This window comes from Ornithorhynchus anatinus, chromosome 1 (assembly GCF_004115215.2).
Source record: "Ornithorhynchus anatinus isolate Pmale09 chromosome 1, mOrnAna1.pri.v4, whole genome shotgun sequence".
NCBI classification, from domain to species: Eukaryota; Metazoa; Chordata; class Mammalia; order Monotremata; family Ornithorhynchidae; genus Ornithorhynchus; species Ornithorhynchus anatinus.
The window spans coordinates 115005899-115033841 of record NC_041728.1 but is presented as its reverse complement, the minus strand read 5'-3'; the positions used below and the strand labels follow the sequence as shown (position 1 = coordinate 115033841).

General features: G+C 43.8%; 1 protein-coding gene across 3 annotated transcripts in view; it reads right to left on the bottom strand.

Annotated features, from left to right (window-relative positions):
• Positions 1–27943, bottom strand: part of LEKR1 (leucine, glutamate and lysine rich 1) — a 207905-nt gene that overhangs the window by 86686 nt on the left and 93276 nt on the right. For all 3 annotated transcript variants that reach the window (XM_029067557.1, XM_029067580.1, XM_039912760.1), the window contains 2 exons: positions 25890–26009; positions 15898–16073 (listed from right to left, as the gene is read on the bottom strand). In XM_029067557.1, the coding sequence (XP_028923390.1) occupies positions 15898–16073; positions 25890–26009 (296 nt within the window). The remainder of the gene's footprint in view (positions 1–15897; positions 16074–25889; positions 26010–27943) is intronic.

Sequence of the window (27943 nt, the reverse complement as noted above, 5' to 3'; positions counted from 1 at the left end):
TGCAACACTTACGTATAGAGCCATAACTTAAAAATTTATATTGTCTCCCTTCCAATTTAACTGTAGGCAAAGAATGTGTCTACCAACTCTGTTGCACAGCACTCTCCCAAACACTTAATAATTGCTCACTAAATCCCAATGATCAATTATTTCAACTAAATTCTAAATGTTTTGCCTTATGAAATATTTGCAGGGAATTTAATCCAAATGTCAATTTAATCATTAAAATTAGAATCAACTATATATTGGGGAGAAAAACATAAACTTTTATTATCTACTTTTAAAAATGATTATACCATAAAACATATAACAGATTTTCTTATACCCTATTTAAACCTCTGGCACAGGAAAAGTGCCTCATTTGTTCTGATCAACTAGTCGATATCAAGCATTGCTTGTTTTCAAGTAGGAACAATGATTTGAATTAGTTGACTACTCATAATTTTTACTCACAGATTTGTGAAGAAACTATGGAACACATATTTAATATTTTAGATATTCTTTAAAATTATAAAATATGTTTCTGAAGTTATAAAAGTTCTTTACCTCCTCTACCTCCTGCCCTATTTTCCCCTTCCTTTATTCCAATTTTTTAATGGTCTGTCTACTCTCCTTTTCAGTTTTCCTTTGCTGAGGGTTTTTTTCCCTTGTTTTCAGGCTTTTCTTTTTCTTGATTGTCATTTAGCTTGCTCTGTTTTCTGTTTTTTCCACTTTCCCTCATTTGTCAGAGTTTCCCTGTATTCTGTTGTCTTTTCTGGTCCCTTGATTAAAGTTTTCCTGGGCTTTTCTCTCTACTGGTATTTTTTTTTTCCTTTTTTCTCCACTTAAAGACTACCTCAATTCTCCTTCCCCTTTTGGAGAAGTACTCCTACTTTTGTCATTTTTTTTGTAACTGTTCTATCTCCCAAACACCTTGGCTTCATTTTTTAGCTCACTTATTTGCCCTTAGATACTGGGTTAGTTATATTTATCAAGTTTTTCTTCATTTTGCCATCTCACCTCAGAGTTATGTGGCACCTTCACTTGGTGTGCAAGTCTTTGAGATGCACTACAGGCCTCTTTTTTTATCAGTATTTGTTATGTGCTTGCTCTGTGTCAGGCACTGTACTAAGCACTGGAGCAAATCAAAGGTTGGACACAGGTGTGGTTCACAGTCTTAATCCTCAATTTTAGAGTTGAGGGAACTGAAGCACAGAGAAGTGAAGTGATTTGCCCAAGGTCATACAACAGACAAGTGACAGATCCGGGAATAGAACCCACGTCCTTCTGACTCCCAGGCCCATGCTCTGTCCACTAAGTCATGCTGCTTCTCATGAGCTAATTGTAAATGAAGCAGAAGACTGCTCTAGGCTGTAGGCTCCCTCTAGACTGTAAGCTTATTATGGATAAGGAATGCATTTGTTATATTTTTGGGTTATATACTCCCAAGCTCGTAATGCAGTGCTCTGCACACAGGCAGTGCTCAATAAATATGATTGACTGACTTACTGAGATGGAAGAAACAGCAAGAGTAGGTGCTCCATGGAGCCAGAGGAGACAGGAGGGGTGGGAGAACTGAGCATTTTCCCCCAGAATGCATTTATGGAAGTAGCCTTTGGATAGATCTTGACTCCAACAGGAAGGAAAGCAAAGGGGTAGGAAATGTGGGTAATAACTGCAAAGGTGCACCAAGATCGGGGATTGTTGGCAATGTACTGATCTTAGCCACAACTGTACACGGATAAAAACCAGCACTTCATTTTCTTCCAATTAGTGTCACAGTCTTCTCAATCGATCAACTGTATTGACTGCTTGCTGTAAGCGAAGAATTGTCCTAAGCATTTGGGAAGAGTACAATACAGAGTAGGGAGACACATTCCATGCCTACAAAGTCTGAGTCGGGCACATTTTCTAATAATTATACACAATGATGATTTGCCTTCTGCTGTTGTCTTCTGTTTCAAGGAGTTATATTAAGTCAGGAATCTGTTGTGTGGTATTTGTTAAGCGCCTACTATGTGCCAAACACTCTGTTTTCAAAGTGTTGTTCTGTCCACCCGCTTGACGTTAGCCCGCTTTAGCTTATCCCAGAGCAGCTGTTAAAGTATCCTTTAAAGGTGTGATATGATAAACACCACTGGGATATCGGTAGACTAGCTGCATTCCGGGACTTCAGTTTGTAATTCTGAACGGCCGCTTTTCAATGAGTCAATCAAAGGAATCTATTGGGTGCTTACTATGTGCTGAGCACTCTATTAAGTGCTATGAAGATCCTGGAAAAAGTCATGAAATGTGCTGATGTAACAACTGCCACAAAAATACAAATTGTTGATTCTATGGTGTTTCCAGTGACAGTGTATACATCTGAAATCTGGGCAGTGAAAAAACAGGATAGAAAGAACATCGATTCTTTTGAAGTGTGGTGTTGGAGAAAGCTTTTGCGAATACCATGGACTGCCCGAAAAACAAACAAATGGATTTTGGAGCAAATTAAGCCAAAGTGATATTTGGAAGGCCAAATGACTCCAAATTCTCTGGAGAAGACACTAATGTTAGGAAAAGTCCAGGGAAAATGTGGAAGAGTCAGCCCAGCAGCTAGTTGGCTAGAGAGCATAACAACGATAACAGAAGAACCATTGGAAAGATTGTGGATTATAGCAGAGAACAAGACATTCTGGAGAAAGTATATCCATGGAGTCGCTATGAATCGGAAATGACTCGGCGGCACTTGATAATAACAATGATAATAATGTCAAGTGCTACATGTAGAGGAAACAGCATGGCTTAGTGGATAGAGCACGGGTCTGGGAATCGGCAGGACCTGAGTTCTAATCCCAGCTCTGCCACATGACTTCTGTGTGACCTTGGACAAGTCACTTCACTTGATTTATCTCATCTGGCAAATGGGGATAAGAGCGTGAGCCCTATGTGCATCAGGGAATGTGTCCAACCTGATTAACCTGTATCATCCACAGTGCTTAGTAGAGTGCCTGGTGCATAGTAACTGCTTAACAAGTACCATAATTATTATTATTATTGCTCGTGAAAATACAATATTTTAGTAGAGTTAGGAGACACGTTTCCTGCTTATACACTCTTCCCCCCTTCAAAGCCCTACTGAAGACTCACCTTTTCTAAGAGGCCGCCCCAGACTAAGCCCCCCTTCACCTCATCTTCCCCCCGCTTCCACTGCCACCTCGACTCATTCCCTTTGCCCTTCCGTCCCTCTCCCCCCACCTCAGCACTTATGAATATATGTATATATCTCTATTTCTATTTATTTGTATCGATGCCTGTTTACTTGTTTTGATATGTATATATCTACAATTCTATTTATTCATACTGATGCCTGTTTATTTGTTTTGGTGTCTTTTTCCCGCCTTCTAGACTATAAGCCAGTTGTGGGCAGGGATTGTCTCTTTTTATTGCTGAATTGTACTTTCCAAGCACTTATACAGTAAGCACTCAATAAATACAAGTGAATGAATAAATGAATGAACTTAGAGTCTACTGGATTACCTAGTGTTCAGGGCACTTGTTAGTAAGTATTGGCAGAATTGCTCTAGAGGGGGTATGTCGATTAGACTGTAAGCCCGTCAAACGGCAGGGACTGTCTCTATCTGTTGCCGACTTGTTCATTCCAAGCGCTTAGTACAGTGCTCTGCACACAGTAAGCGCTCAATAAATACTATTGAATGAATGTGGTGTCTAAGGTAAGTCCAACTCTCCGAGTCGTTATAAAGACTTACAGATTGGTCTTAATACTAATCAACAAAGGATATTTATTGAGTGTTTACTATGGGTGGAACACTGTACTAAGTGCTTGGGCAAGTACAATATAAGAGAGTTAGTAGATATGCTCCCTGCCTACAAGGAGCTTACAGTCTATAGCAGTCCATAGTGTTCAGGCTATTTATTATTAAGGCATTGGTGGAATTGCTCCAGAAGTTGGATGTAGGTTCTCTAAGATCAAGTCTCTGAGTTGTTGCTCTACAGACCTATAGTTTGGTCTGAATACTAATCAATCAAGGGTATTTACTGACTGCTTAATGTGTGCAGAGCACAGAATCTTTTTAGTCTTTTTGATTCCATTTTCTTCCTCAGTGGATGGCATGCTGCCTTGTTAGCAGAATTCAGTTCTGAATCAGTGTCCACAATCCTTGGTCTGTATAGGATTTACCAGGTGAGAGAAGACGAGGATGGGAAAAGCCAGATAGCACACATCCTGAAGTCTAAGCAGAGTCAGAGAGAGAAGCAAAGCTTCCATTTTGACTTCTACTAGGGTCAATGAATGGAAAAAAAACCAGTTAAGAAGTGCAGCTAATTGGTCTTGTCTGGCTTTGCTTTCATTACCTGGTTATTGCTGAGGTACTGCTGACCTGAGGGCACTCTTCCACTGATACCTACTTTAACCTCCTTTCCAAAGGTGTGCATATATTTCCACCATCCACATTTGATCACTTCAGAACAAAACAACTTTGGAAATGATGGCTTTATAATGTTCTAATAGAATGAGAGCTCATAATCGCATAGCTTTTTATTGAATGCACAGGCATCACTAAAACTCCATCAGAAAATAATACATAGCCATACTGTGGAGATCAATGAACTAGAGCTCTAGTCCTTTCAGGATCTGTAGCCTGGTTGGACTGGCACAAAGCTGAGTCTAGGCAGGTTCAAGCAGGTTTGGACATCCTTTAGTCTCCAACAGTCAGGCAGTTAATTGTATTTATTGAGTGCTTGGGAGGATACACTATAAAATATCAGATACATTTCCCGCCCACAACGAGCTTACAGTCTAGAGGGGGAGGCAGATATTAATATAAGGAAATAAGTAAATTGCAGGTATGCATTAAAGTGTTGTGGGTCTGGGAGGGCGATGAATAAAGGGAGCAAGTCAGGGTGACACAGAAGGGAGTGGGGGAAGAAGAAAGGAGGGAGAGGGTTTTGTGTCTTTGTGTGCACGTGTGTGTGTGTGTGTGTTGTGTGTGTGTGTGTGTGTGTGTGAGAGAGGGGATGCGGGGGAGGAGAACAGAGAGAGGAGTCACAAAGCCATTTGAACCCTGGGGTCAGGCATACATATGTAAAGAAGTCTCCTGAAGATTGGCCAGGCCCACTTCCAGCTTTATTATTGTTATTATTATTATTACCACCATGGTTGTGTCTAGCACTGTTCTAAGTGCAGGGGTAGATACAAGTTAATCAGGGTGGACATCATCCTGTCTTACATGGAGCTCTCAGCTAATGAGGAGGGAGAACAAACACTGAATTCCTATTTTACAGATGAGAAAATGGAAACAAAGAGAAGTTAAGTGACTTGCCCAAGATCACACAACAGGGTACTGGTAGGACCTGAGATTTGAACCCAAGTCCTCTGACCCCGGGCCTGTACTCTTTGCACTAGGCCACACTGCTCAAACTGTGGCACTTCGTAAGAGTTGGGGTTGGCCACCAGGTGGGAAAGGTGGAGAAGTAATTTCAGTGGGCCTGAGGTGAGCTGGGTTACATTTGGTCCGAGGTTTCTAGCCAATGTGTGACTCTACAGTAGTCTTGGGACTTAAAGGCTGGCTGGAAAGAGTAAAGGAAGAGGGGATGAACCTGTTTTTTTTTAAAAAACAACTTTCACCCTTCCTCAAAATGGGATTGAGGGGAGGTTCAAGAGGATTTCTTGAACAGAACCTTAGGCAACACTCGTTAAAAGTAACTATAGTGCTTTGCTTGCATTATCCATCTCAGCAGAACAATACATGACCGTTTATCATCACCAAAAAGGAAACAGGTCTCTTGCACAATTGGTGCTATTGATTTTGACTTTTTCTATAAGGAAATTCACAAACTGAAGCAGAGAAGATGGTTCAACCAAGCAATGACTTGCTACCACAGAAATAGCCAATTTGCTCAAAATATGAGTAGTTATAGCTATGAAATAAATAGGAAACTCCTCAAAAGGAGAAAATGTCTGTATGAGAGGGTAGACAGCCCACATGAATCAAGTGATCCAAAATACTTGAAATAGTTCTGCTAGACATGACTTCATGAACGGAAGAGACAAAGGAAGCTTTCTTGATTTCCAACACCACCCCATTACATGTTAAAATTCTTTATGCTTCTGTTGATCAAATGCAGAGAAAAATTCCTACTTAATTCAATTACCTATGCTAGATAGAGAGCCCCAGCTTCAAACGGTGATGTTTGAAGATGGAAAACATGGAGGGAATGTTTGGGAGGCAATGGTGACTGAATAAGAGAACTAAATCTCTTCCCCTCTTCAAAACCCTACTTAAAGCTCACCTCCTCCAAGAGGTCTTCCCAGACTGAGCTCCCCCTTTTCCCTCTGCTCCCCCTCTACCCCCCCTTCACCTCTCCTCAGCTAAGCCCTCTTTTCCCCTCTTTCCCTCTGCTTCTCCCCCGATCCCTTCCCCTCCCCTCAGCACTGTACTCGCCCACTCAACTGTATATATTTTCATTACCCTATTTATTGTGTTAATGAGATGTACATCACCTTGATTCTATTTATCTGCTATTGTTTTAATGAGATTTCATCCCCTTGATTCTATTTATTGCCATTGTTCTTGTCTGTCCGTCTCCCCCGATTAGACTGGAAGCCCGTCAGTGGGCAGGGACTGTCTCTGTCACCGATTTATACATTCCAAGCGCTTAGTACAGTGCTCTGCACATAGTAAGCTCTCAATAAATATATCGAATGAATGAATGAATATTGCAAACAGTGTAAAATGGGGACTGAGACTGTGAGCCCCATGTGAGACAGGGACTGTGACCAACCGAATTTGCTTATATCCATTCCATTGTTTAGTATAGTGCCTGGCACATGGTAAGCACTTAACGAATACGACAAAGTATTATTGTCATGCTGAAAGGGATGTTAAAAACCATTTATTTTTTGACAGATGGGTCAGAAACCTACTTGGTAGACTTTTCTATGGTTTTATTACCCAATCAAAAACTTTCCACTATGACTAAGATTTCAAATACAGTTTCCTCCTGGAAACTTATATATCCAAAGACATCCTTTTGCCTTCATTTCAGTTATCTAATATGTATCATTTTTGTCTGACTCCTCCTTAGGCAGGGTCTATGAAACATGGTTGTTCTGTACTTCCCCAGGTGCTTAGGGCAGTGACTGTTCTCAGTGGACACTCAATAAATGCTGTTACTATTACAACATTCATTCAATCATATTTATTGAGTGCTTACTATATGAAGAGCATTGTACTAAGTGCTTAAGTGCTCATTACATGACCAGCAGCATGACTTAGTGAATACAGCCTCGGCCTGGGAGTCAGAAGGACCTGAGCTTTAATCCCAGCTCTGCTACTTGTCTGCTGTGTGACTTTGATCAAGTCACATCACTTTTCTGTGCCTCAGTACCCTCATCTGTAAAATGGGGATTAAGATTGTGAGCCCCATAAGAGACAGGAACTGTGTCCAACCTGATTTGTTTGTATCTACCCCAGTGCTTAGAACAGTGCTTGACACATGGCAAGCGCTCAAATACCATCATCGCTAATAATGATAATAATGAATTCACCATCTACATCCACTCCTTTGGAGAACGCTTTCACTGCCTTAGCTTCAACTACTATCTCTTTGCCCATTATTCCCCAAATCAACATCTCCAGCCCTGACCACTCTTCTCTGGAATCTCACATTTCCTCCTGCCTTCATGGCCTTTCCACCTGGATGTTCGGAGGACACCTCAAACTAAATATGTCCAACACAGAACTCCTCATCTTCCCACCAAAACCCTGCCCTCCATCTCTCTTTCCCATCATTGTAGACAACCCCACTATCTTCCCTCTCTCACAAGACCGTAACCTTGGCGTTGTCCTCGACTCATCTCTCACATTCGACCCACATATTCAAAATGTCACCAGATCCTGTCACTTCTACCTTCGCAACATCCCTAAAATCCACCCTTTCCTCTCCATCCGAATGGCTTCTATGTTGATCCAAGCATATATCTTATCCCGCCTGGACTACTGCATCTGCCTCCTCGCTGACCTCCCTGCCTCTTGTCTCTTCTCACTCCACTCTATACTTCACTCTTTCCCAGGATCATTTTTCTATAAAAACTTTCAGTCCATGTCTCCCCACTCCTCAAGAACCTCCAGGGGTTGATCACCCACCTCCACAGCAAGCAGAAACTCGTTACCATCGGCTTGAAAGCACTCAATCACCTTGCCCCCTCCTAACTCACCTTATCTACTACAGCCCAGCCAGTACGCTTTGCTCCTCAGGCCACCTTGCTCACTGTGTCCTTATCTCGCTTATCTCACCCTCCATCCCTTTCCCACATGCACCCTTTGACCCGGAACTTCCTCCTTACCTTCAAAGCCTTATTAAGGTCACATCACCCTCAGGCCCGTAGCACTAGTGCACATACCTATACAGTATATATTATAAATTATTTATTTATATCAGTGTCAGTCTCCCCCACTAGACTGTAAGCTCACTGAGGGCAGGGAATGTATTTACCAACTATGTTGTATTGTACTTGTACGTGTTGAAAATCAACACGATCAGGTCTGAGCTCCCCAAAGTCACCCCTCCGCCTCTCCCCTTCCCCCCAACAACCCCCTCCCCTACTTTCCCATCCTTCCCTGCAGTATCCTCAGAGGAGATCTCCTCCCTCCTCGCAAGTGCCACCCCCTCCACCTGCGCCTCGGACCCCATTCCCTCTCACCTTCTTAAAACCATCGCCCCTGCCCTCCTCCCTTCCTTAACTTCTATTTTTAACCACTCAATCTCCAAGGGCTCCTTCCCCTCTGCCTTCAAACACGCCCACGTCTCCCCCATCCTAAAAAAACCCGCTCTTGACCCCACTTCCCCCTCCAGTTATCGTCCTATCTCCCTACTACCCTTCCTTTCCAAAATCTTAGAACGAGTCGTCTACAATCGATGCCTAGAATTCCTTAACTCCCATTCTCTCCTAGACCCCCTCCAATCTGGCTTCCGTCCCCTCCACTCTACCGAGACTGCTCTCTCTAAGGTCACCCGTGACCTCCTTCTTGCCAAATCCAATGGCTCCTACTCCATTCTGATCCTCCTTGACCTCTCTGCTGCCTTTGACACTGTCGACCATCCCCTCCTCCTCCGTACCTTATCTCACTTGGCTTCACGGACTCTGTCCTCTCCTGGTTCTCCTCTTACCTCTCTGGCCGATCATTCTCGGTCTCCTACGCTGGAGCCTCCTCCCCCTCCCATCCTTTAACTGTTGGAGTTCCTCAAGGGTCAGTTCTTGGCCCTCTTCTGTTCTCCATTTACACTCACTCCCTCGGTGAACTCATCCGCTCTCACGGCTTTGACTACCATCTCTACGCAGATGACACGCAGATCTACATCTCCGCCCCTGTCCTATCCCCCTCCCTTCAGGCTCGCATCTCCTCCTGCCTCCGGGACGTCTCCACCTGGATGTCGGCCCGCCACCTAAAACTCAACATGAGCAAGACTGAGCTCCTCATCCTCCCTCCCAAGCCCGGTCCGCTCCCAGACTTCTCCATCACCGTGGATGGCACGACCATCCTTCCCGTCCCACAGGCCTGCAATCTCGGTGTCATCCTTGACTCGTCCCTCTCGTTCACCCCACACATCCTATCCGTTACCGAGACCTGCCGGTTTCACCTTTACAGTATCGCCAAGATCCGCCCTTTCCTCTCCACCCAAACGGCTACCTTACTATTACGGGCTCTCGTTATATCCCGGCTAGACTACTGTGTCAGCCTTCTCTCTGACCTCCCTTCCTCCTCTCTCGCCCCGCTCCGGTCTATTCTTCACTCCGCTGCCCGGCTCATCTTCCTGCAGAAACGATCTGGGCATGTCACTCCCCTTCTTAAACAACTCCAGTGGTTGCCTATCGACCTCCGCTCCAAACAAAAACTCCTCACTCTAGGCTTCAAGGCTCTCCATCACCTTGCCCCTTCCTACCTCTCCTCCCTTCTCTCTTTCTACCGCCCACCCCGCACGCTCCGCTCCTCTGCCGCCCACCTCCTCGCCGTCCCTCGGTCTCGCCTATCCCGCCGTCGACCCCCGGGGTCACGTCCTCCCGCGGTCCCGGAACGCCCTCCCTCCTCACCTCCGCCAAACTGATTCTCTTTCCCTCTTCAAAACCTTACTTAAAAATCACCTCCTCCAAGAGGCGTTCCCAGACTGAGCTCCTCTTCCCCCTCTACTCCCTCTGCCATCCCCCCGTTACCTCTCCGCAGCTAAAGCCTCATTTTCCCCTTGTCCCTCTGCTCCTCCACCTCTCCCTTCCCATCCCCACAGCACTGTACTCGTCCGCTCAACTGTATATATTTTCGTTACCCTATTTATTTTGTTAATGAATTGTACATCGCCTTGATTCTATTTAGTTGTCATTGTTTTTACGAGATGTTCTTCCCCTTGACGCTGTTTAGTGCCATTGTTCTTGTCTGTCCGTCTCCCCCGATTAGACTGTAAGCCCGTCAAACGGCAGGGACTGTCTCTATCTGTTGCCGACTTGTTCATCCCAAGCGCTTAGTACAGTGCTCTGCACATAGTAAGCGCTCAATAAATACTATTGAATGAATGAATGAATACTTTCCCAAGCGCTTAGTACAGTGCTCTGCATTCAGTTAGCACTTAGTGAATACCCTTGATGATGATGATGATGATGAAGAATAGTAATGGTATTTATTGAGTCATTACTGTGTACTAAGCATTATGGTAAGCACTGGGATAGGAACAAAATGATCAGATTATACACAGTCCCAGGCCTTATACTATTAATATTACTACTACTTCATTTCTAAAACTGCAAACTAATATTCCTTCCTCCTGCAACCAATTTTCCAGCCTTCAGTCAACCAATTTTCCAGGCTTTAGTCATTTTTGTTATTGTTTTCTGGGCCATTTGAAGCCTTATCAATGACATCTGTTGAGGATTTATTGTGTGAAGAGGAAGCAACATGGCTTAGTGGAAAGAGCATGGGCTTGAGAGTCACAGGGCATGGGTTCTAATCCCACCTCCACCACTTATCAGCTGTGTGACTTTGGGGAAGTCACTTAACTTCTCTGTGCCTCCATTACCTCATCTGTAAAATGGGGATTAAAACGGTGAGCCCCATGTGGGACAACATGATTACCTTGTATCTACCACTGCACTTAGAACAGTGTTTGGCACATAGCAAGGACTTCACAGATACCATCCATCATCATCGCCTGTGGAAGTACAATACTGCTTGCAATCACAACCTCTATCCATAAGCACTTACAGCCTAATGGAGGAGACAAACAGTAATCAGTTATATCTATTAAGTGCTTACTGTGTGCAGAGCAGTGGATTAAGCACTTGGGAGAGCATGATATATCATAGTTGGTAGACATATTCCCTGTCCACAAGGAGCTTACAGTGAGATACAGAAATTACACATAGGGGAAGCAACAGAGTATATGTACATAATACTTTGGAGGTGGAGTAAATATCAAAGTTTTAAATGGTAATAACATAAATACATAAGCAGAGTAGAAAGGATAATAGGGTGCAGAAATGAGAGATGCATCAGGGAAGACCTTCTGTAAGAGATAAGATGTTAATAGGCTTTGAAGATGGGGAGAATGGCGGTGTGTTAGATATGAAGAGGGAGGGAGTTCCAGGAAGGAAAAAGGGAATGAGCAAGAGCTCTTGCCAATCCAATGGCCTCTTCTCTATCCTATTCCTCCTTGACTTCTCAGCTGCCCTTGTACTGTCCACCACCCTCTTCTCCCGGAAACATTATCTAACCTTGGCTTCACTGACACTGTCCTCTCCTGGTTCTCCTCCTTTGTCCCAGGCCACTTGCTCTCTGTCTCTTTTGCAGGCTCCTCTTCTGCCTCCCACCCCCTAACTGTGGGGGTCCCTCAAGGTTCAGTTCTCATTCCCCTTCATTCTCCATCTACATTCATTCCCTTGGAGAACTCATTTGCTCCCAAGGGTTCAACCACCATGTCTATGCAGATGATACCCAAATCTACATCTCCTCCCTTGATCTCTCTCCCTCTCTCCAAGCTCGCATCTCCCCCTCCTGCCTTGATGCCCTCCCGTCACCTCAAACTTAACATGTCCAAAACTGAGCTCCTTATCTTCCCACCCAAAACCTGTCCTATCCTGGACTTTCTCGTCACTATAGAGGGCACAGCCATACTTCCCATCTCACAATCCCATAATCTTGGTGCTATCCTTGACTCCTCTCTGTCATTCAACCCACATGTTCAGTCCATCACCAAATCCTGTCGGTCCCACCTTCACAACATCACTAAAATCCATCCTTTCCTCTCCATTCAAACTGCTACCTCAATACAATCACTCATCCTATCCCACTAGATTACTGCATCAGCCTCCTTGCTGACCACTAACCTACTGCCTCTCCCCATTGCTGTCCATATCTCACTCCACTGCCCGGATCATCTTTTCTATAGAAACGCTCAGGACATGTCAACCCCCTCCTCAGAAATCTCCAGTGATTGTCTATCCACCTCCATATCAAGCAAAAACTCCTCACCACTGGCTTTAAAACACCCCATCACCTTGCCCCCTCCTATCTCACCTCAATTCTCTCCTTCTACAACTCATTCCGCACATTCTGCTCCTCTGGTGTTAACCGTTTCATTATGCCTTGATCTCATCTGTCTTGCTGTCAACCCCTGGCCCACATCCTACCTCTGCCTGGAACGCCCTCGCTCCTCATATCCACCAGACAATTACTCTTTCTCCCCTTCAAAGCCTCACTGAAGGCACATCTCCTCCAAGACGGCTTGCAGGTTTTGGGGGTGAGGAGAGTGGTGGGCTGTTATATAAGGGGAGGGAGCTCCAGGCCAGAGGGAGAATGTGGGCAAGGGGTCAGTGGTAGGAAGGACAAGGTCAAGATGCAGTGAGTAGATTGGCATTAGAGGAGGAAAGTGTGTGGATTAGGTTGTAGTAGGAAATCACTGAGGCAACATAGGAGGGAGAGAACTGATTGAGTGCCCACGGTAAGGAGTTTTTGTCCGATGCAGAGGTGAATGGACAATTACTGGAGGTTTTTGAAGCTTGGGGAGATATGGACTGAAAATGGCTGGAGCAGCAGAGTGAAGTGTGGCCTGGAAATGGGAGTGACAAGAGGCAGGGAGGTCTGCAGTGAGGCTGATGCAGTAGTCATGGTGGGAAATGATAAAGTGGTCAGCATGATTGGGAAATGATAAAGTGATCAGCATCATCACAACTTGGACGGAGAGGAAAGGACAGAGTATAAAGATGATGAGAAGGTAGAACTAATAGGTTCTCATGCCAGACTGAATGGGTGGGTTGAATGAGAGATAAATTGAGGATAATGCCAAGGTTATGGATTGTGAGACAAGTAGGGAGGTAGTGGTGTCTACAGTGATAAATAGAGGAGGACAAGGTTTGGATGGGAAAATGAGGAATCATGTTTGGACACGTTAAATTTGACATCTTATTCCAAGTAGAGATGTCATGAAGGCAGGAGGAAATGCAGGATTGCAGAGAGAGAGATCAGAACTGGAGTTGTAAATTTGGGATTCATCCAGATAGGTAGCTGAAGCCATGGGTGTGAATGAATTCTCCAAGGACATGAGTGTAGAGAGAGAATAGAAGGGGACCGAGAACTGAGCCTTGAGGGACGCCCCCCAGAATTGAAGAAGGGGATGGAGGCGGCAGAGGAGGAGCCCGCAAAAAGAGACTGCAGAGAAGATGCCAGAGCAAAAGAAGGAGGACAGTAGAAAATGTTCCCAAGAGAAGAGAGTGGTCCACTGTGCCAAAAGCAGCAGAAAGATAGCGGAGGACTGGGATGGAGTAGAAGCCATTGGGTTTGGCAAGAAGGAGGTCATTGGTGACCTTAGAGAGGACAGTTTCCATGGATTGGAGAAGGTCAAAGGGAGAATTGGAGGAGAGACAGTATTGAGCGTAGACAACTTGCTCAAGAAGTTTCAAGAGGAATGTTATGAGGGAGATGGGGTGATTACTGGAGGGAGCCGTGGAGTCAAGTGACTTTTTATAGGATGGGGATACACGGGCATGTTTAAAAGCAGTGGGGAAGAAGCCATTGGAAGGTGAGCAGTTCAAGGTGGCAGTCAGGAAGGGAAGAAGGGAGAGGGTAGTTGTTTTGATAAGGTGGAAAGTGAGGGGTTGAAGGGTGCAGGTGGAGGGGTTAGAATTTGATGGTTACTGTCAGTCAATAGTATTTATCAAGCACTGTGTGTGGAGCATTGTATTAAGCATTTGGGAGAATACAATACAACAGAGTTGGTAGACGTGTTCCCTCTCCAAAACAAATTTTCAGTCTAGAGGGGAATTAGAACCGGCAGGGGCAGAATAAGGGAAAGGGGTGGAGGTGATGAGAGGAGACCCCATTTATGCCTCCCTCCTTTTCTTCTTCCTCCTCCTCCTCCTCCTCCTCCTCTCCAGCCAGGTCCATGAGCTACGCTGTTCTTGGGCCTGCTGCCATGGGTAACGGTTTAAAAAGACTTGTGTAAGAAGCTGAGGATATGCATTGAAGACTCAGGGAAACAAGAAAAAAAATTGAACGTCATGGTGTGGGTGTGTGTGGTGGAAGGGAAATGAAGGAAGTGTGAAAAGGAGTTTAGATAGGGTCAGAGCTGGATAGGCCAAGAAGCAGGTAACCTGACCACCAGGAAGAGACGCCACATTGGGGACAGCATAACTAATTTATTTCTGCTACAGAAAAGTTGGTTATACTGTTGTGGAACTGCCCCTATTTCAGCCAACTGTCTCTGCCTCTTCCCACACCCTTCTAGTCCCGACAGTCACCCCTCCCTTGCTTTCCCCTACCAGTCTCCTGTACCACAGAGTTTGGAGGTAGGAGGAGCAATGGGCAGACATTTCATTTCTGGCACTGGAGGATGGCTTGTTTGCTTCTCTGAATTAATTTCAAGGCTGTCCTAACCCACTTGCCAAGTACGAAGGCATCAGTCATTAAGACTCTAACGACACTGCCTGAATCGTGTGTTCCACTGTTGTGATGTAAGAGTAAAGGTTGAGGGATGAAAACCATTTCTCACCTCTTCTGGAGTACTGATTTGGTTAGAAAAAAAGCACTGCTTTAAATATCCCTTTTGCATTGAAGATTCAAGCCAATTTGTCCAAATGTGGGTTCAGTTTTTGCAAGGCAAATAACCAAGGCACAAATAAAGAAGCTTTCCAAATTTTTAAACAGTAAAATTCAGGCTGTTCATTAATGTGCAGACCAGGAGGAGAGTCCTGCTGTTGGCAGTGCCCCAAATGAGATTCCTTTTCAGCAGTTTGTGGATTCTGGTGGGAAGCTCACAAAGGCTAATTTAACTAATTTTCCTACATTTTGAAATACAATTCTCACTAGGTGAAAATTTAGAATGCTGCTGGGTTTAATATACCCTTTGGCTCTTCCAATGATGATAACATTTAGTGTAGAAGCAGTATGGCATAGTGGATAGAGCATGGGCCTGGGAGCCAGAAGGACTTGGGTTCTAATCCCAGCTCCACCACTTGTCTGCCTGGGCAAGTCATTTCACTTCCCTGGGCCTCAGGTACCTCATCTGTAAAATGGGGATTAAGGCTGTGAGCCCCATGTGGGACAGGGCCTGCATCCAACCTGATAACCTTATATCTACCCCAGCGCTTAGAACAGTTCTTGGCACATAGTAAGCACTTAACAAATACCATTATTATTGATGATAACCTTTTTTTGTGGGGATTTCTTTACGAGCAATCTCAGACTTGCCTTTGGTAGAAAAGTATGTTTGCTATCAACACCAAAGACCGACAAAGAAAACGTTTAAGAGAAAAGGAGGAAAACAAATAGGGTTCTGCTTGCTGACCAAATTAAAATCTTCTCTGACTTCCTACCATGGAAACGGCTTCAACATGCAAAAACAGTCAAATTATAAACTTAAAAGTACATGACAAACCTGTCAAAGCCACTTCACTTATGGTTTTAAGTTGCAGAAAAATGTCTCCTTTTAGGGAAGTCCAGTGCTGGAAAGCATTAGATACTTCTTTTTTGATTCTAGCTAGATCACTTTTAGTACTGGGAAGTAGCAGAAGCGTTTCTTTCATGATTAACTGATGCTGATCCAATGTCTTGCTGTAAAACAGTAAAATATTTACAAGATTAATCAGAACTTTTCAAATAGCAAGTGGGACTGAAAATTTTTTCTTGAATTCCAGTGTTCTTTTTATTATCAGAGTAGTTTTAGTGGTGTATTCAAAGGCAGAAAGAGGTTTATGGCTTCATCTTTCTAGGCTGTTGGAATACAAGCTTCTTGAGGATAGAGGCTCTCTTCCATCTAAAAAAAAAAGTTTTGGAACAATGTCACTCATATGAAGGTGCCTTATTTTGCAATTGTTTGTATTACTGCTTCTATCCCCCTGTCTATCCAAGTGAATGACAAGAGCTATTTTCATTATTTTACAGATGGAGAAATTAAAGATTGTGAAGTACCGGTATGAATTAAAATTCACAGCACCCCAAAGCTACTCTTTTAGTTTACTGGGCTTTATTAACATTTTGTTTCTAGGACAGCTCAGACATTTCAAATATATAGGATATTTATAGGGTAGCTTAAAATATGTCCTCCTTCTTAGAGCCCGTCACCAGTTGTTACAAGCCAATTACTACTTTGTGAACATTAGATGAAATGACTTGAAAGAAAGTGATGCATTGAGAAATGTGTCGCTGAAGTTTCTATTTTTTTTGGGGGGGGGGGGGAGGCGCTGGTCAGGCTGAATAAAGGCAACTGTTACCAAGATTTTAGGCACAGAAAATTCTTGACAGAGAAATGTAGGAAAAAGAACAAATAAAAAATGGAACCTGAAACACAGAAAACAGAATTTAGATCCACAGAACTCCATTTCTAAGACTTTTTTTTTTTAAACAGTGGTTGCACTGTGTCCGAATACTTCACAACTGTCTACGGGCATCCTCTTGTCAGTCACCAGTGACTTCATGGGAATGCCATCAGAAGAAGTATGGGGCTTGCTAGAGGCTACCAGATTGAATCTTCATGGAAAGTAAGCTAATATGGGAACAATGCAATAAATTGACTTTCTCCACTGCCCTTCTGTTTACGACCTGGAAGAAGCCTACCTGCTCAACCTTGCTAACACAGAGGCGGTAGTTGTAACTATTTCAAATGAGGACAGATCTGAATAGAGGGGTATGTCTGTTGCCAGGGTATCTGCCCTTCCTACTATTTTTAGAGAGTGTACTTCCCATGGATTGGGCGTTTTTCCATACCCCTGTGCCTTTCCCAAATGCAGCCCTCAGGTAATACTGGACCAAAAGGATCTTTCCAGAGAGCCCACCACAAGTGGAGAGGACAGGGGGCTTAGTGGCAACTCCTCCAGATTGCAGTCATTCTCGTGACTCTCACTCTCTTCTCCTTTCACAAAGCCAGGCCCATCTGAGGAGAAAATGGGAAGTCAATTTTCTTTCACGTTGGATACTCTCTAAGAATCCATGCTTGAACAATCAGTGGGAGGAGTTGTCTTTCCAAAGGTTGTGGGCAGGGAATGTGTTTTTTGTTTCATTGTACCCTCTCAAGTGTTTAGAACAGTGCTTTGCTCACAGTAAGTGCTCAAAAAATCCAGTTAAATGAAAAAGCTATTTCAGAAAATGACATTTGGTCTTCTATGCGTGGCAAAAGCCTACAGAGATTTTGGGTTGCTCCGAAGCCAGGTATTCTCAGAATTTTGGCCAAAATATCAGTCATCTGGTTAAACTGGCCTGAATATTTGGAAATTGGATATATTCAACTGTTGATTCAATGGTATTTACTGAGACACTACTAGTTGGGAAGAACACAAGCCCTCGGCCCTCCCACCGTGGCCGAGGAACTGGCTATCAACCTCCAGTGTGTTCTGTGCACGCTGAGCTGGCTAGAAAAGTCATCTCTGTGCCTTCTCTGCACCTCACACCTCCAGCTAAGTGAAACATGTGGTAATTGCAGTGTTGCCGCTCCTCAGCTGCCCCTAATGTGGCTGAGAAACTCCTTGCCTGCCCCCAACACGCTCTTATGGCCAGCCACACTGTCTCCCTAGAAACTGGCACCTGCTCCCCTCCGCACCACGGAGGACACCTCATCCCGTCCTGCTTCCCACAGCCCCAGGAGGAAGGAGAACAGCACCCATAGATGAGGGTTTCTTAAAACCTCTGGAAGGCTAGAGGTCCCAGTAGCCATCGCTGAAGCTTTGGGTATGACATGGACTCCAAATCATCAGGACCCTGAAATTCTGCACCTCCAGTTCCCTAATGACCTTCGTTTTCTATTTTGTGTACTGTGCATTTGACCTTGTGTCTCACGCTATTTTAAATTGTTTCATTGCTCCTGATGAGTCCATCTCAAGTCTTCTCCCCTACCTCTAGTAATAGATTGTGAGTCCCCTGGTGGGATAGGGTTTGTGCCTAATTCCCACTTGCATACTCTTTCCCAGTGCTTAGTAAAGTGTTCTGGGCACAGGAAGCACTCACTAAATATCATTATTTCTACTACTACTGAACTAAGCATTGGGGAAGAATATAATAAAGGATAAATAAGACCGTCCTTGGACTTCAGGGGTTCACAGCCTAAAAGACAGGAGGAAAGATTAAAAAGTTAAAGACAAAAGATATGAACACAAGAAAAACCATCTAGTGGAAAGAGCATGGGACTGGGAGTCAGAGGAGCTGGATCCCAATCTCAGCTCCACCACTTGCCTATTGGGTGACTTTGGGCAAGTCATTTAACTGTTTTGTGCTTTAGTTTCCTCATCTGTAAAATGAGGATTAAAAACCTGTTCTCCCTCTCCTATAGGCAGTGAGTCCCATGTGAGACAGGGACTGTGTCAAACCTTTTACCTACCCCAGCACTTAGCGAAGTCCTAGGCACACAGAATGCACTTATATATATATGCACTTAAAAATAATGGTGGTATTTGTTAAGCGCTTACTATGTGCAAAGCACTGTTCTAAGCGCTGGGGGGGGGGGGGAAATGCAAGGTGATCAAGTTGTCCCAAGTGGGTCTCACAGTTTTAATCCCCATTTTACAGATGAGGTAACTGAGGCACTGAGAAGTGAAGTGACTTGCCCAAAGTGACCCAGCTGGCAAACGGCAGATCCGGGATTAGAACCATGACCTCTGACTCCCAAGCCCGAACTCTTTCCACTGAGCCATGCTGTAATGACAATAATACAAAAATAACTCCAAAGCATTGTGGTTCAAAGTGTGCATCATTCAGTGGCAAGCTCTCCTTTCTTATTTTATCAATTAGTAGTATTTACTGAGAATTGAACACCGTACTAAGGGCTTCAGTATTCAATATCACCCCTAATCCCATCTCTGGTCTCATGGTGAAATTTCCAATTTACCCTAGCCAGATCAGGGTATATCTTCTCTTAAAGTCAATTTTCCTCTCCATCTTTAGTCCTATGGCACTGTTCTTTACCTAGTTTATTTTCTCTTTCCCAGGTCTATTTTGTGAATTTCTGAAATCTCCAGGGGATAAAATCCATCAGAGAAATGAAAATTATTAATTGAATCTCCTGCAAAATGCCTTATTTCATCAACATCTTTCCATTAGTTTCCAATTTTGCAATTCAATAATTTCTCAGTCCAGCACAGAAAATGAGCTAGTCTTATTTGTACAATAATAATCATTATGTTTTATAATGATTGCATAGTGGTAATAATTATTATTGTTGACTGGAGAAAATACCTTGTAAAACATTCTCAATAATTAGCTGGAAACCTTTCTGTAAATCTAATGAAAAACTGTGCACTTGAGATTTGTCTAAAATATATAGTAAATGAAAAACCTTTAGAGACTGGGCAAAGACATGAGCTAACATTTAATCTCTTCAGACTGATTTTCAGATAAATCCCCAAATTAATTTCTATCACAGTCAAATAGGCCAACCAAAGGGTCTCTGAGAAATAACCGATGAACTACAAAGTAGCACTAAACCATCCTGATGGCTAAATATCTAAGTCCAGGAAATTAAGACATCTACACAAAGCAGCCCTCATCAGGCAAGAAAGCTTGAGAAGCAACCTCGACTAGTGGAGAGAGCACGGGCCTGGCAGCCAGAGGACGTGGATTCTAATCCTAGCTCCGTCACTTGCCTGCAATGTGACCTTGGGTTAGTCACTTCACTTCTCTGGGCTTCAGTTACCTCATCTGTAAAATGGGGATTAAGATGGTGAGAGCTCGATGTGGGCAGGGAATGTGACTGTCTGTTACTATATTGTACTCTCCCAACCACTTAGTACAGTGCTATGCACAAAATAAGTGCTCAATAAATGCACTTGAATTAATTAATGACATGAATTGTGTCCAACCTGATTATCTTGTGTCTACCCCAGGGCTTAGAACAGTTCTTGGCACACGGTAAGTGATTAACAAATACTATAATAATAATAATAAAAAAAATCAGCCTCTATTCATTCCAGAAACCAAGAGTGTATCTACAGGAAATGGTCTTCTAGGGAATAATTAAGACTGAGCCCCGACCAAGAAGACATTAAGGCTGATTTGGAAAGAATATACTTATATCAAATATTACAACACAGCACCTTGCGATTCCTCCTGATCGGCACAGAAGGAATGCCTAATGACTCTGCATTTGCATCTGTATCCTTTAAATACTTGATAATCACCCACTCTCAATCAACCGCACAGCACTTAGCTACCTAGCCATAATTTATTTTAATGTCCGTCTCTCCCTCTAGTCCGTAAGGTCCTCTTAGGCAGGAAACTTGTCTTCCAGGTCTCTTGAACTTCCAAGTCTGTTGTATTCTTGGATAGGCTACTGAAGAACACCTTGAGCCACGATTTTCAGAAGCACAGTTTGGCAAGAAATGACGCCACATTCAGATGTGTCAGCTGTGTGACTGTGGGCAAGTCACTTAACTTTTCTGTGCCCCAGTTACCTCATCTGTAAAATGGGGATTAAGACTGTGAGCCCCATGTGGGACAACCTGATTCCCCTGTGTCTACCCCAGCACTTAGAACAGTGCTCTGCACATAGTAAGCGCTTAACAAATGCCAACATTATTATGTCTTCACGGTATTTATGGATTTATAAAATCTGACTGTCAGAAGATCTGGTTCTGGAAATTACTCATATACTTAGCTGCCCTGAAAAACTGATCATGCTCCTATGTCTATTCTTCGTATGAACTGGCCGTATCACATGTGAAGGAGATCTTATCTGACCCTTAACACCCATAGAATAAACTAGTGTTGTATACTGGATCCAGTTTTGCTCACCTTATTGTGTGAAGACACAACAAGAGACCTGGAAGCTGGTGTTCTAAGATTCCATTTTTTTTTTTTTGGAAACTCCTGAAGGTCAAAGCTGCCCCTACCATCCTATCTCCCAGCTGAGATTACAGACTAGCTTGGATCACTGAATTTTCTTCCTTAGGCAGCCCATTTTCCAATGCCTATATTTAATTCTGCATCTAATGTAGGATTTACTGGGTACAAAGCAGATAGCCTTTTGTTCCGGGTGAAAATGGGCTCTCTAAATGCAGTGACACAAGATGGAGGAAGTACAAACTTGAATCATGAGAGAAAGGCAATCATGGCAGTGTGGGGAAACTAGGTTCAGAAACAAATTTGAAAGTCTAGAGAGCAATGTTCTAACTGATTAAGAGATCAGGATTTACCACCTCTAGACTGCAAGCTCGCTGTGAACGGAGAATGTGCCTACCAACTCTGTTATATAGTAGACTACCAAGCGCTAGTACAGTGCTCCGCACACAGTAAGCACTCAGTAAATACGACTGATTGACCACCCACCCTGTAACTGATTTCTTAAACATGTCTATCAGTGTCACTTATATCATTGTTACCCAATGGCAAATCAGGATCATAAATGATAGGAATTTGGACGCAGCCAACCCACCAGCATAAACCAAAGCTCACTTCACTATGCAGAGCACGTGAGAAGAGGAGAACCAAAGAATACTCAAGCAGTTGCTGAATGGTAAACTTAATTGGGGAAATGGTCAACAAAGACAGAAGATACATTTTAAAGACACAATGAAGCAAACCCTTAGACAATATGGCGAAGGTGGGTACATCGGAGGGACTTCGGTAGTACGCAGACCAGCCTGAAATGCAGCAATCACAAGCAGAGGCTTCAAGAAGATTACGATACAAAAGGATAAAAAAATGGCACCAGAGCATGCAGATAAAAACAAATGCAACAACACAGCTAGAGACAATCTTTTACATGCATGGCGAGGAACAGGGTGCTGTTTAATAATAATAATGTTGACATTTGTTAAGCGCTTACTATGTGCAGAGCACTGTTCTAAGCGCTGGGGTAGACACAGGGGAATCAGGTTGTCCCACGTGGGACTCACAGTCTTAATCCCCATTTTACAGATGAGGTAACTGAGGCACAGAGAAGTTGAGTGACTTGCCCACAGTCACACAGCTGACAAGTGGCAGAGCTGGGATTCGAACTCATGACCTCTGACTCCAAAGCCCGTGTTCTTTCCACTGAGCCACGTTTACACATGCACTGTTAAAATCTTACCATTGGTAACAGCATCAGCTTCAAACCCATAGATCAGATAGATTAAGTGAGAAGAATGAAAAGTGGGGATGAAGGTCACCGACTGCGTTAGATAGCAGAAGTACGTTATCCATGAATCTAGCACAACCGTGCAATTTAGTCTAAAACATTTACCAACCCTAGGAAGATTTTTATTTTAACACTATAGTAGTAGTGACCATTATATTGTAAGCTTCTTGAAGGCAGGGAATGGATCTATAAACTCCACTGTACTCTTCCCAAGTGCTTAATTCCATGCTCTGCACACAGAAAGCACTCACTAAATACCACTGATGGTTGACAGCGTTTATTGAACATTCACTTGGTTTTCTGCACTAATAATACTAATTATGAAACTCATTAAGCACTTACTATGGGCCGAGCAACATACAAGATAATTAGGTTGAACCTAGTTCCCTGACCCATGTAGGACTGACAGTCTAAGGAGGAGGGAGTAGGATTTAATCCCTATTTTACAGACGAGGAAACTGAATAATAATAATAACGTTGGCATTTGCTAAGCGCTTACTATGTGCAGAGCACTGTTCTAAGCGCTGGGGTAGACACAGGGGAATCAGGTTGTCCCACGTGGGGCTCACAGTCTTAATCCCCATTTTACAGTTGAGGTAACTGAGGCACAGAGAAGTTAAGCGACTTGCCGACAGTCACACAGCTGACAAGTGGCAGAGCTGGGATTCGAACTCATGACCCCCGACTCCAAAGCCCGTGCTCTTTCCACTGGAGCCAGAGCATTTAAGTGACTAGCGCAAGCTCACACGGCAGGCAAGTGACAGAAGTGGGATTAAAACCCAGGTCCTCCAACTCCCCGGCCCATGCTTTTTCCACTAAGCCTTGCACTTTGGTAAACTCTTAATAAGTACAGATTAACTATGTGACGATACATTGCCTGTCCGCAAGGCAAAATAAATAAAATCGACATTCTTTCTATTAGCCTAGCATACATTGTTACTCACCGGGGATAAATGGCTTTTCGCTAGGATATTTTAACCAATATTTCCCTTGACCAAGAAGGAAACTGACCTTTTTAAAGATGGGACCTGAGAACTCCTCTGATGAACATTTTCAGTATTTTCTATAGAATTAAACACACGGGTCCACTGCATCAGAGCCCTGGATCTCAATCATCAGTTATGCGACCTGCTGAGCCCAGACCATCACTCGCACCATCTTCAAAGCCTTATTGAAGGCACTTGGCCTCCAAGGGGCCTTCCCTGATGAAGCCCTCAATTCCTCTCCTCCCACTCTCTTCTGTGTCGCCCTCGAACTCAGATTTGCACGCTTTTTTCGCTCTTCCTTCAGCCCCAGAGCACTTAGGTACATATCCAGCGTGGCTCAGTGGAAAGAGCCCGGGCTTGGGAGTCAGAGGTCATGGGCTCGAATTCCGGCTCTGCCACTTGTCAGCTGTGTGAATGTGGGCAAGTCACTTCACTTCTCTGGGCCTCAGTTACGTCATCTGTAAAATGGGGATTAACTGTGAGCCTCACGTTGGATGACCTGATTACCCCGTATCTACCCCAGCCCTTAGAACAGTGCTCTACACATAGTAAGTGCTTAACAAATACCGACATTATTATTATATCCATAATTTATTCCTTTATATAAATGTCTGTCTCCCCCTTTAGGCAGTAACCTCATTGTGGGTAGCGAGCATGTCTACCAACTCTATTATAATGTACTCTCCCAAGCGCTTAGTACAGTGCTTCGCACACAGTGAGCACTCAATAGATATGATTGCTTGATTTTGCAGGGGTGAACCTCTGCAAGCTGCTAACATTCTGACATCCCTCCTAGTGTTGGAGAGGGAATGATCAAGGCTAACTACATCCCCCTTGCATTTAGCCTTTCACTGCCTGGAAAAAAAGGATTTGCACAGCCACATAGACCACGGACCTGGGAGTCAGAGAAGCTGGGTTCTAATCCAGGTTCTGCCATTTGTCTACCATGTGACCTTGGGAAAATCACTCCACTTTGTGCTTCGTTTCCTCCTCTGAAAAATGGATTCAATAGCTGTTCTCCTCCCTCCTTAGTCTATGAGTCCCATGAATGACAGAGATTACGTCCGACCTGATTATCTTCCAATTACCCCAGTGCTTAGAACAATGCTTGACCCGTAGTAAGCACTTAATACCATAATTATTATTATTACAGCACTTCAGCTCCCTCCTACCTCACCTCGCTACTCTCCTACTACAACCCAGTGCACACACTCTGCTTCTCTAATGTCAACCTACTCACTGGACCTCGATCTCATCTATCTCGCCACCGACCTCTCGTCCCCATCCTGCCTCTGGCCTGGAACTCCCTCCTCTTCATATCTGACAGACAATTACTCTACCCCACATTCAAACCCTTATTGAAGGCATAACTCCTCCAAGAGGTCTTCCCTAATTAAGCCCTCTTTTCCTCTTCTTTCACTCCCTTTTGCATCACCCAGAAGACCCACGTTTCCCAGGGTCTCTTTCAAAATATACATTACCTTAACGACATGCTTCATCAATCATTCACATTTATTGATCGCTTACCACGTGCAGAGCACTGCTTTGGAGAGTAACAGTGTAACTGAGCCAGTAAACATGTTCCCAGCCCACAAGGAGCTTACAATCTAAAGGAGTAGGCAGACTCGAATGATAACATAATTAATTTCTGGGGGTTTTTATATTTTCTTAATTTTTCTCATTTTCTAGTCATTTTCACCCACCCTCAGCAACACATCATCAGGTTGATTTTGGCACCCACCCTAAATGAAAATCCCTGTTCTACAGAGCAATAACTTCAATATCGCCTCTTCGCATCAAGTACCACGGCACAAGGTTCCCCAGCCTGGCGGAAATCACTTCTGGAAGTGATTTGCCTCCGACTTTCCACATCTAAATTCTCAGCATGTCCTCTGAATGCATGCTGATATTTAAATTTTTTTTCCCTTTGCTTGAGCACAGTTTTGCCAGCATCACACAGAGAGAATAGTCCATCTTAAGTAGGCACAGGCAACTGTGGGGATTTAAGTCACGAGCATAAATGCAATCCTCTTCCACCGCCCTCTCCCTCAAAGGTTAAAAATGCTTGGCAGTAACCGCGTGTAGGGTACCATAAAGGGAGTCATTAGTACCATTCTGGGGCAGGTGGTCCTCATCACATCTCACCAACATATCTGAAAGCAGGAGTAAGGGGATGCTGGGCAGAGCCTGTCCGCTTGAAATCGGAGGCAAAGGGATTCTTCTTTTCCTTTAGCTGCTGTTGAGGATAAACTGGGAACTCCCACAGAGATTTGGGATACTTCTTCCAAATTTCTGGCAGTCTACCATATCGATTCTCTCAAAGTCACCCGAAAAGCTCACCTGAAATGTTGTGCTTGTTTGTGGGCAACTTCTAACTTCTCCTCAAAACGTTTCAGCTTTTCATTGGCACTCTGCAACTCCTCCTGTTGGTTTTTCAAGTCCTTGCTTAGAATTTTTATTCTAAAAATGTGAAGAGGAAATATCAACAATATGCACAGTGAATAAGAAACAGCATTGATCTAAGAATGATCTTGATGACATTAAAATCATTGATAATATTTTCAATATAATAATAAAGATGATGTCATGTATTAAATAATCTGTGCTAAGCATTGTAGTAGATACAAGGTGTCAGACAGGAACCAGTCCCTGCCCCACACAGGCCTCGCAGTCTATCTTATGCCCATTTTACAGATGAGAAAACTGAGCCCAAAGAAGTTAAGAGGCTTGCTCAAGTTCACAGAGCAGGCCAGTGACAGTGATCCCCAGTCCTGAACTCTTCCAAGCTCCCTCCTGTAAATACACTAAGGATTTCAAAGCAATTTGAGTTTAAAAAACTAGCATCCCAAAACTAATTTAGTCTTTGAATGTCACAAACCACTTTGACCCTGAATTGAATGCTTTTTTTTTTTTTTTTAAAGTCTGCATTTCTTTTCAACATCTTTTGCCTAAAACTCATATATTAGGCAAGTCAAAACAAAGTTGCAAGCAGCTTAAAAAATAAAGAAAAATAATCCAAGTTTTAAAAAATTAATTCAAGCTTATTAACAGCTTACATTTCTATTTCTGTAAGTATTAAGACCCAGTCTCCCCCATTTCCTGCCCTTATTTACCAGGACACATACCTTAAGAGAGTTGAAGTCATGAGGGGAGATCTCCCTAAAATCTCCCCTGCTCCTCTCTCGTCCCTCCCTTTTCCTGCCCCTTCTTCAACTCTCCCATCTTTCCCAGAAGTATCTCAAAAGAGGATCAGCAGCCTTTCAAAATTCACCCCACCCCCACCCCTGCACATCCGACCCCATCTCTTCACAATTTTCAAAATGCTTTCCCCCTCCCTGCTTCTCTCCCCAGCCTCCATCTTCAACTGTTAACTCTCTAATGGCTTCTACCCCACTGCTTTCAAACATGCTCATGTCTGCCCATCCTAAAAAACAAATCTCCTTTGACACCACGGCTCCCTCCATTTCTAGTTATTGCCCCATCTGTCTTGTACCATTCCTCTCCAAAATCCTTGAGTGAAGTGCCTACACCTGCCGCCTCAACTTGCTCTCTTCCAATTCTCTCATCGACACCCTCCAATCTGATTCCCACCTCCTTCACTCCTCTGAAGCTACCCTGTCGAAGGTCACCAATGATCTCCTTCAATCGATCAAACATATTTGAGTGTTTACCGTGTGCAAAGCACTGGACCTGTTGCTTGAAAAATCCCACAGCCTCTCCTTCAGCCTAATCCTACTCGACCTCTCAGCTGCCTTTGACACTGTCAACCACCCCCTTCTCCTGGAAACATTATCCAAACTCGGCTTCACTGACACTGTCTTCTCCTGGTTCTCCTCCTCTCAGTCTCTTTTACAGCCTCTTCCTAAGCCTCCCATCCCCTAACTGTGGGGGCCCCTCAAGGCTTGGTTCTGGATCCACTTCTATTCTTCATCTACATCCACTCCCTTAGAGAACTCATTCTCTCCGTGACTTCAGCTACTATCTTTATGCAGCTGATTCTCAAATCTATATTCCAGTCCTGATCTCTCTTCTCCTCTGCCGTCTCATATTTCCTCCTGCCTTCAGGATATCTCTACTTGTATGTCCTTCCGACACCTCAAACTGAATATGTACAAAACATCCTCCCACCCAAACTCTGCCCTTCCCATGCCTTTCCCATCACTGTAGACAGCACCATCATCCTCCCTATCTCACAAACCTGCAACCTTGGTGTTATCCTCAGCTCAACTGGCTCATTCAACCTACATATTCAATCTGTTATCAAATCCCGTTCATTCAATCTTCATAACATTGCTAAAATCTGCCCTTTCCTCTCCATTCAAACTGCTACTAAGCTGATCCAAGCACTTATCCTATCTTACCTTGACTACTGCATCAGCCACCTCGCTGAATTC